The following is a 10,332-nucleotide window of genomic DNA, read 5'->3' on the forward strand; positions in this document are numbered from 1 at the left end:
CCACGTGGGACAGAATGTGTCTAGGTTGGCGTTACACTGCCACGTGGGACAGAATGTGTCTAGGTTGGCGTTACACTCCCACATGGGACGGAGGGTGTCTAGGTTGATCTTACACTCCCACGTGGGACAGAATGTGTCTAGGTTGGCATTACACTCCCACGTGGGACGGAAGGTGTCTAGGTTGGCGTTACACTCCCACGTGGGATGGAAGGTGTCTAGGTTGGCGTTACACTCCCACGTGGGACGGAAGGTGTCTAGGTTGGCGTTACACTCCCATGTGGGACGGAAGGTGTCTAGGTTGGTGTTACACTGCCACGTGGACGGAAGGTGTCTAGGTTGGCGTTACACTCCCACGTGGGATGAAGGGTGTCTAGGTTGGTCTTACACTCCCACGTGGGACAGAATGTGTCTAGGTTGGCGTTATACTCCCATGTGAGACGGAAGGTGCCTAGGTTGGCGTTACACTGCCACGTGGGATGGAGGGTGTCTAGGTTGGCATTACACACCCACGTGGGATGGAACGTGTCTAGGTTGGCGTTACACTCCCACGTGGGATGGAAGATGTCTAGGTTGGCATTACACTGCCACGTGGGATGGAAGGTGTCTTCCTTCTCTCTCACTCTCAGTGGCCCTGGCTGTATCCTGTCAGCGCTGCTGAAACAGGGCCTGCTGTGGAGACTACATGGCCCGTTACCGGCCCTGGTGTCTTGCAGACTATGATGCTGTGCTCACGGAGGCTGGCGATTACACAGAAAAATATTTCAAGCTTCAAAAACTCTTTGGATCTTTCTCAGGTACTCAGCACCCGTTTACCTTATGGGCCAACTCTCCTTGTAAGGAGTCTCTGTTCTGTGGAAGAGTGAGGATGGCAAGGGTCTCCCTTGTGGGCAGGAGTTTAACTGAGCTCCTGAGAATAAGGGAAACCTTAACTTCCAACCCTGGGTTTCCTGCTTAAAATCTGTGTGTTTTTTTAAAAATAAGGGTTTCTAAGCATTTTAAGCCTCAGTTTCTTCACTGAAACATAAAGGTAGTAGCCCTGGTCTCCTGTGATGACTGTGAAGATTAAGTTACCCTTTGTAAAGCTCTTAGTACCATGGATGACATAGTAACCCCCAATACAAAAGCAAAAGCCATGCTGGATAGGCACAGGGGAGGGGGCTTAGAGAAGGCAGTGGTCATCTCAGGCACTTTTTGCCCTGTGCCCCATCTTCATTGCAGCAATTCCCCTGCCCCAAGTACCCAAACTTACTCCCAAGGCTGCATATCCCCCTGTGAGGCCCTCGCTGTTCCTCCCGCTGTGGGATGCCCTAGCCTACTTAAATGAGGTGAGTGCTCATTGGCCACAGGAGGAGCAGTGGCCATTGGAGAGATGGGGTAGGGGATTCCTTCAGGAAACTTTATATTGGGAAGTGGGAAAACAAATCATCTGCATTTCATTCAAATTTAGAACTGTGGGACAAAAGCCACCAGCTCCTTCTGGGTGGACCATGAGGGGTTTGACCTTGGAGTCAGTATGCAGGGTAGGGGCGGGAGTATGTCAGAAAATTCTGGGTCCCTGGGAAGGGGGCAGGATGTCAGAGGTTCCTGGGTCCCTGGGAGGGGGGCAGGATGTCGTGAGGATACTGGGTCCCTGGGAGGGGGGCAGGATGTCGTGAGGATCCTGGGTCCCTGGGAGGGCGGCAGGATGTCAGAGGATCCTGGGTCCCTGGGAGGGGGGCAGGATGTCGGAGGATCCTGGGTCCCTGGGAGTGGGGCAGGATGTTGGAGGATCCTGGGTCCCTGGGAGGGGGGCAGGATGTCGGAGGATCCTGGGTCCCTGCTCAGCCGAACCTATCTGGGGATACTGCTGTTTGCACTTTGTGGTCCTTGTGGAATCCACGTAGGAAAAGCCACTGGGCTGGGATCTGGAGACCAGCTTCTGCCCATGCTTTGCCAGCAGCTGGGCCTGAACTTCCTGGGTCGCTGCTCGTCCATTCCCATCAGCCTTCCTGTCCTATTTTGAGGACAGGTGAAAGCTGTTTGGAACGGAAACAGTAGCCCTTGAATTCACATTGGTTTCACCTCTGCTATCATTATTTTAGAGAAAAGGTGGTGACTGGTACACTAAAAAAACTAAATTTATTTAATGTAACTCAATTTAATTTAATGAAATAAACATTTGCTTGGTGCATAGTTCATTGCTAGACTTCAGCAATTTTAGAATAGAGTTTATTTACTCTTTTTTTCTTGAGACAGGGTCTTGCTCTGTTGCTCTGGCTGGAATGTAGTGGCACAATCGTGGCTCACTGCAGCCTTGAACTCCTGGGCTCAAGCAATCCTCCCACCTCAGCCTCTTGAGTAGCTAGGATTACGGGAGGACACCAACACGTCCAGCTAAACTTTTAACTTTTTTGTAGATGTGGGGTCTCACTATGTTGCCCAGACTGGTTTCGAACTCCTGGCCTCAAGTGATGCACCTGCCTCGGCCTCGCAAAGTGCTGGGATTACAGGCGTGAGCCCCTGTGCCCCAGCTATTTCCTCTGTTAATCAGTTCTTAGGATTATAGCGATTGCTCCCGTGTCACCATGCCCTTCAATCCCCTGAGTTTCCTGAGCAGTGGAGACATAAGCACAGACATTATCACATGTCATGTATTTTATCATTTCCCATTCAAAGAACCCTTGGGGACCATTAGGTGGGACCACATCACATGACAGGGTCTTAGGACGGAGGATCCTGACTGCTCAGCCCTTGGGCTTCTGCTCCTGCCATTTCTCCTCATAGCCAGTCAGGTCACATCAGCCCGTCAACATGGAGAACCTTCCCATAAACAATGGGAGCGGCCAGTCCTACGGGCTTGTCCTGTATGAGAAGTCCATCTGCTCCGGAGGCCGCCTCTGTGCCCACGCTCGCGACATGGCACAGGTAGGGCGAGCAGGCTATCTGTGTGGGAAGCAAAATGCGTCACCTCCCCATGCTGTTGGGCAGGGTGGTTGATTGAGGACACATGTTGCTCTCTGATGACCTACTATATGGGAGGCATTAGGAATAAAAAGTCAGGCCAAATAGACTTGGTTTCTGCTTTATCACCACTGAGAATCTCTTGGGGCCATCTGTGAGCACCACAGCTGGCCCCTGCCTTCATACCGACCTCCTGCTGCCAGAATCACAGCCTCTCTTCTCCCTTTCTTCAGGTGGGCATCGCAGTCTGATGCTGGCTCTTCTTTTGCAGGTGTTTTTGGATGAGACAATGATAGGGATTCTTAATGAGAATAACCAGAACCTGCACATTCCTGAACTCAGAGTATGTAATTTGAGAGGCCAGGTGACGCCCTCAACCACCCTCAAATGCAGACAGAGCCTGGTCATGAGACAGTCAGCCTCCCTTCTCCACCCCTGCTGTTGGTCCTGCTCCTCACCTGGAGCTGTAGCAGGAGGTGTGCAGGGCTGGAAGCCTAAATGCCTCCTAGGCCCTGACCCGTCAGAAGCTACCACGTGCATGCCGCAGTGGGAGGGGGATTTCCTCACTAAGCCCTGAGCTGGTCGGTCCTCAGTCCCCGGTTGGGTTTCTGTGCCTTTAGAGTTGGCTAGAGGCATAGCTGAGTCTCTCTGCCTTTCCCAGTAGGATCAGCAGAAGGGAAAGGGAAGATTGACTATGGAATAGGAACACAAGGGGGTCCTTATGTGACAGGGAAGACTGCTGGGCTCTGGAGTTTCCTTTTCTCCCATTTGTGTCTCCAAATGGAACTCAGAGAAAAAAAAGGGTTGTAGGGTAGGTGCCCTCCATAGCTGCTTGGTCTCCATAAACTGGCCTGTCCCAGCAGGTCTGCAGATACCTGAGGATCCTGGTGGAGAATCAAGGACGAGTCAATTTTTCATGGCAGATACAGAATGAGCGGAAAGGTGGGCTCTGGCTGTGGCCTCTCCTCAGTTACTCAGACCCGAAGACCCAGGCTGCTTGCTGGGGTTGGGAGGGATAAACCAGCCTCTCAGCTGTGAGCTTCCCAGGCCCCAGGAGCAGAGATACAAAGTCTGCCCCTCAGGCTTGTCTTGCCTTCCCTGGATCTCCAGGGCCAGAGGGTGGAGCCAGGATGTTCAGTGCTGGCTTGTTCTGGAGCAGGGCCAGTCTCCTTTTGGGAGTTTCAGGGAAAGTTCCAGTACTCATGGCAGGTCAGACAAACGTTTGCCCTCCTGGCTGAGCCCCTGTCCTAAGGCACATACATGTCTGTGTTTCTTTGTCCCCTACGCTGGAGAATACCCAGTCCTGGCTCATAGTCTCTTTCCTGCCTCCTATCTGCAGGAATAACTGGGTCTGTGAGCATCAATAACTCTTCCCTGGAGGGTTTTACCATCTACTCCCTGGAGATGAAAATGAGCTTCTTTGAGAGGTATGCTCCGGCCGGCCCCCAGTGCACACTTCGGTGATCAGGGAACTCTGAGATTTCGCATTCCTCACTGCAGATGACGAGCCCAAGGTACAGAGACTGAGTGGTTTACTCCAGGCTGTCGAGTGCTTCGGCATCAGAACTAGAGTCCTGGAGCAAGCGTCCTGATTCCGATCTTAACGTGTCTAGTCTGCTCTAGCTCATTGAAACAGACTCCTAGGCCCGGCCCAGGCCACCTGGGTTCAGCCCTGGGAACTGGGTGGGGAGGGGACTTCCTCTCCCACATGCTTGGCCTTCCTTTTAGGCTCCGCTCCGCCACCTGGAGGCCTGTCCCAGACAGCCACCCGGGCCCCGCCTTCTACCGTGGGACCTTGAGGGCTGGCCCTTCTCCTAAGGACACCTTCCTGAGCCTGCTGGTAGGTGGCACCCTCTGCTGCCCTGGTGTTCCAAACACCGATTTTATTTTTAGGGTCCTGAAGCAAAGCCAGTGTTCCTGGGGAATACTCCCTTTCTTCTTTTCCTCTTCTTTCCTCACCTCCAGCCAAACTTTCCAACACTGATCAGTCTGACTTATCGCTACTTAGAGAATATCACATCAAAACAATTCCAAATTCAAACAATAACAAGAGGGAGAGAGCAAAGCCTGAAGATTCCCAACCCACCCCATTCCAATTCGTCCCTGCTTCTCAGAAGTCAACACTGCCAACAGTGGTACATTTTTATACATGCCTTTGTCTGAACACACACATACACAATTATTTTTACACTAATAGAATTGTGCCACGTACTGTATTCTGCAACTTGCTTTTGTGTGTGTTAGGGGGGTGAGTTGGTAGGTTAGTTTTTACCTAGAATATTTTTTTCTGTATAAATATATATAAATAACGTAAACATATAAAATGTGAATGTACAGATCAACAAATGATCACAAAATGAGCACCATGTAGTTATCACCGAAATTTAAAAATACCGTGAACACCCCTCCCAACCACTGTCCCTTTTCTCTCCAAAGGTCTCTGCTACCTTGACTTCTAACACTCCAGGCCAGTGTCCCCTATTTTGACTTTTTGTGAATGGAATCGTACAGGGAATATTCTTTTTCATATGTCTTCTTTTGTTCAACATTGTGAGGTTCAGTCATTTATTGATGCTGCAGTGACTTGTTCATTTTCACTGTTGTAATGGGTTCCTTTAGTAAATACACCCTAATTTATTTAACCATTTTACTTTTTCTGAACACTTAGATGATATTGAGTGCTTGTCTATGATGAATAATTAAGGCTTTTTTGTATTTATGTTCATGGCTGAGACATCTTTGTCAGGTTTTGTTGCCAAGGTTTAGGGCTCTCATAAAGGAATTTAGGGGGGAAATTTGTGTAAGACAAGTATTACTTCTTAAACATTTAATGGGCCAGGCACGGTGGCTCACACCTGTAATTCTAGCACTTTGGGAGGCCGAGGCGGGTGGATCACTAGGTCAGGAGTTCAAGACCAGCCTGGCCAACATGGTGAAACCCCATCTCTACTAAAAATATAAAAATTAGCTAGGCATGGTGGCGCGTGCCTGTAATCCCAGCTACTCCAGAGGCTGAGGCAGGAGAATGGCTTGAACCGGGACCCGAGAGGCAGAGATTGCCGTGAACCGAGATTACACCACTGCATTCCAGGTTGGGCTACAGTGCAAGACTCCATCTCAAAAAAACCCCAAAACCCCCAAACATTTAATGGAGTTCATTGGTGAAGGCTTTCAGAGCTGGCATTTTCTTTTTGAGAAAGTTTGTAAGTGTGGATTCAATTACTGAAAGCTTAAAATACTATTTATGTTTTGTTTTAAAGTGAGCTTTGAGAAAATATATTTTTCTGGAAATTTTACCACTTAATCTAAATTTTTAAATATGTTGCCTTTAAAAGGTTTGTTTTTGATGTCTAGATCATCGGTAGTAGCATTCCCCTTGTCATTTGTTATAGGATATTGATGCACTGTTTTTTCTTGATAATTCTGACCAGAACACTATCAATTCTATTAATCTTTCAAAGTGCAGTGTTTGGCTATGACTCTTACTATATATGTATTTCTTTTCTGATTCGTTAATTTCTGTCATTATCTTTATTATTTTGTTTATTCAATTTCTTAGTTTAGGAGTAATTTGCTTTATTTTTACAATGTCTTGACACAGATACTTAGACACTGGATTTTTAGTCTTTATTCTTTTTAATTATATGAATTTAGGTTACGAATCATCAATTAAGCATGAATTTGGTTGCATCCCGTAAGTTTTAAAAAGATTTTTTGAGGTAAAATTGCATAACATAATGTTAACCCTGTTAAAGTGAACAATTAAGTAGCATTTCGTGCCTTCACAATGCTGTGCGGCCACTATCTGCAGTTCAAATGCATTTTCATTATCCTAAAGGAAACCCTGTAACATTTGGCAATTATTTCCCCATTTTCCGTTCCTCCTACCCCCCCGCAACCGCAATATTTTTATTATCTTTATGGGTTTGCTTATACTGGAAATGAATCCCATTCTTTTTCTTTTTTTTTTTTTACGTAGAATAAGAATAAATGTAATATATTTGATTTTCATGACTTAGGAATTACATTCTTTAAGAATTCAGAATGTGTGTAATTATAAGCCATATTTCATAACAGTGCATCATGAATTTTTGTATTATACTTTCTATGATATGGGTAATGGTTCATATTGAAATACAGAAAAAATAAGTTGTAGTGAGACAAGTGATGTCTATATAGAAAGAGATGAATCATTTTAGGGTCTTGTTAGTTGGATAGCTGCTGCTTTAGGGTTGCCATGTTAGCCTAATGTTTCAATCATAACTACAGATTCTATCTAAAAAATAATAAATGTTTCATAAGATACAGCTGATACTAACGGTCAACACTTCACATGTAGGTGGTCCTCTGAAGGTATCAAATTGACTTCAGTATTGGTATTTTAGCATGTCTTAAGGATGATTTTGTAAGGAGCTGGCAGGCAAATCAAGCCCAACAAAAGAGAAGGTCTGCAAATTATCCTGCAGGTTAGGGCCAGTCTTCTTGAGTCTGCCAGGAATTATGAAATACATATTCTTCCTCTTTCACCTCTAAATTTTAATTTGGAATGTCGCTTTTCCTTCATAGGCTGTGTGGATTGTTGAAGGTCACATGTTTCACAAGGACTTGCACATAATGACAACTTCCATGTTTTTGGGGACATTGAGAAGCTTCCCTGGGACCAGAACTTTGCTATACTAGGGCTGTGTTTCTTCCCATATTAAGGGAAGTAGTGTAGCCTAAAGGTGCTAATTTGGCAGGTAGTAGTCAACCTGAGGTGCTGGACGTCCTGGCAGTACTGTTCAGAAAGCTGCAGAACACTCTGGGGACCATGTTGTTGCTGGGGAGAAACTTGATGATCTTTACCAATAAGTTTATATTTTTTGTGCATTCTTGGTAATGTTTAAGGACCTTTCTTTTCAAGTTGAAGGAATTCCTTTAGCATTTTTTGTTTTTGTAAGGAGCTGGCAGGCAAAAAAAGAGAAGGCCAGCAAATTTTCCTGCAGGTTAGGGCCAAACTTCCTGAGTCTTGTAAGGCAGACTTGTAAGGCAGGTCTAGTGGTGATGAACTCCCTCAGTTTTTGTCTGAAAGTCTTTAAGTCTTCTTCATTTTTGAAAGACAATTTTGCTGGATGTAGTATCCTTGGTTGCCAGTTGTTTTGCTTTCAGCATTTTAAATATATTGGTCCATTCCATGCTAGCCTGCAAGGTTTCTGCTGAAAAATCTGCTGATAGTCTTAGACCCTATAACTTTCTATGTATTTTATTGTCATCATCAATGAATTATAATATTTCCAACTTCCTTTGTCATTTCTCATTTGACTTATGGATTATTTAGAAGTGCTTTTCTTAATTTCCAAGAATTTGGATATTTTATAGTTATCTTTTTATCAATTTCTTGCTTAACTGCATTATAGTCTGAGAAGATTATGTGAAGACACACGGTCCAGCTTGCAAATATTCTAAGGTATACCTGAAAGAATGTGTGTATACTGTAGATGTTAAATCAATGTTCTGTTATGACAATTCATTCAATTTTGTTAATCATCTTTTTCCAATGTTTTATATCTTTATTTTTATTTGCTTTGCCTATTGACTATTGAAAGATTGTATAAAATTTCCCACTATGGTTGTAAATTTATTTCTGTTTATTATTCTGTCAATTTCACTGATATGTTTTGAATCTATGCTTTTATTTTCCTTATGTATGTTATATGTAGATTTATGGTAAATTAAGACTTTTACCGTCATGAAATGTTCCTGTTTATCTCTAATAATGCTTCTTGCCTTGAAGCATTATTTTTCTGAATATTAACAGAACTATAGCAACTTCCTTTTGGTTAGGATTTACATATATTTATCCATTGTTTTTCTTTTATTTTTTCAATACCTTATGTTTTTGATGATTCTCTTATACATAGCACATAACTACTTTATTTGAAATCCACTTCAGCAAATTTGGCCTTTAATTTTGAGTATTTCAGGGAGTCCAATTTTACACACTAGGCCTTTTTGTTATATCCCAGAATAAGCAAGTGCCTCTAGTGGAAAAACTGCCTGGATGTCTCTTGTCTTTCCATTTTCTTCTTCTAGATCTTGGTTCTGTAATTCTTCATTACATTGCAAGCAGATTTTTAAAAAATGTGCAGCTTTTATATTAATAACTGCTGTCAGCAGTGGTGTTCATCAGTATTACCTAGTATTTATTTCTAGAAGTAGAAGATCTCCTCTTTAAAATATATAACATTATATATCACATAACAGAAGCAACAGCAGCCTTACCATTAAAGAGTTAGTTCTATTTATGTTTTTCTCTTTCGTTCCTAGACAGCAAGGTAGGAGTTCCAGATCACATCCCACTCTAAACTCACCTCCCTTTGAGTGCCATGAAGTATCTCAGTCTTGGTCTCACTCCCCAAGTGCCTTAGGTTTTACCTTGCTAATGTGGACCTATTTCTACATCTCAAGCCACCATTCCTTTCAGAACTGGAATTATGGATTCGTGTTCATCAATGGACGTAACCTTGGGCGATATTGGAATATTGGGCCTCAGAAAACACTGTACCTTCCGGGAGCCTGGCTTCATCCAGAAGACAATGAGGTGTGTCACTCAAATCTCTGCCTTGAGATCTCATAAACTTTCAGATCAGTGTGAGTTGCAGTGTCTGTTTCATCCTGTACTAAATACATTTCACCTTTCCCACTATCAATCTTTCTTTTCTTGTCAGGTCATCTTGTTTGAGAAGATGGTGAGTGGCTCAGACATCGAATCTACAGACAAGCCAATGCTGTAAAACCGTGTCTGAACACATTTTTTGGGTTACTGGAGTTCATCTATAAGTCATTTTTGGGGAAGAGCATTTATGTTAAGACTATCAGTCATTAAGTAGATGTGAATANCCATTTATTGCCTACCACTATCATTTTATCTTTGTACTTTGCCTGTTCTTTGTTCCGTCTGAATTGAAAATGATTTATTATAGATGCAGCTGCAATAAAAACAAGTTTCACTTCTGCCTCCCATACTCAATTGGGGGGAATGGAAAGGTCTGTAGCCTGGGGAAGAGTAAGGATATTGATTTCCCCATGCCAGAGAGTACTGTGTGTACTGATGGGCAAACTCTTGGTCTCTGTCCTCTCTCTTTCTCTCTTTCTCTCTGTATATGTAGGAGTAGGGAAAAGCAGAGGGAAATGAGCAATGCCTTTAGGCATTTCCCTTCAACTATGTGAGCCTGTGTGTCACATCCAATCAGAGAAGGAACAGCAATTTGGTCATTTGTTTCAGACATCACGTGTGATAACAAAGCTTAGCACAGGGTCCTCTGTGTCTTCTTACTCCCTGTCTATCTGGTTATAGTCAAGGCTATTAATGATAGTGGGTCGATGTTACTGAGATTAGCCACACACATATGA

The 10,332-nt window shown here is 44.1% G+C and overlaps 1 protein-coding gene across 4 annotated transcripts in view; it reads left to right on the top strand.

Moving 5' to 3' along the window:
* GLB1L3 (galactosidase beta 1 like 3) overlaps positions 1 to 9,812 on the top strand; it is a 50,683-nt gene extending 40,871 nt beyond the window's left edge. The window contains exons 11-19 of one of the 4 annotated variants that reach the window (XR_005196929.1): positions 714 to 794; positions 1,219 to 1,325; positions 2,764 to 2,904; positions 3,212 to 3,283; positions 3,804 to 3,882; positions 4,280 to 4,367; positions 4,669 to 4,780; positions 9,388 to 9,520; positions 9,648 to 9,771. Coding sequence is in view for 3 of the 4 variants with exons in the window: in XM_017509062.2 (XP_017364551.1) it covers positions 714 to 794; positions 1,219 to 1,325; positions 2,764 to 2,904; positions 3,212 to 3,283; positions 3,804 to 3,882; positions 4,280 to 4,367; positions 4,669 to 4,780; positions 9,404 to 9,520; positions 9,648 to 9,713 (863 nt within the window). In the remaining variant the exon portion in view is untranslated. Of the gene's footprint in view, positions 1 to 713; positions 795 to 1,218; positions 1,326 to 2,763; positions 2,905 to 3,211; positions 3,284 to 3,803; positions 3,883 to 4,279; positions 4,368 to 4,668; positions 4,781 to 9,387; positions 9,521 to 9,647 lie in introns of all 4 variants that reach the window. The other 3 variants (XM_017509062.2, XM_037731555.1, XM_037731556.1) reach the window with 3 other exon arrangements.
* Positions 9,813 to 10,332: the final 520 nt, after the last annotated feature.

Source organism: Cebus imitator, unplaced genomic scaffold, assembly GCF_001604975.1.
Source record: "Cebus imitator isolate Cc_AM_T3 unplaced genomic scaffold, Cebus_imitator-1.0 Scaffold405, whole genome shotgun sequence".
In the NCBI taxonomy this organism is placed as follows: Eukaryota; Metazoa; Chordata; class Mammalia; order Primates; family Cebidae; genus Cebus; species Cebus imitator.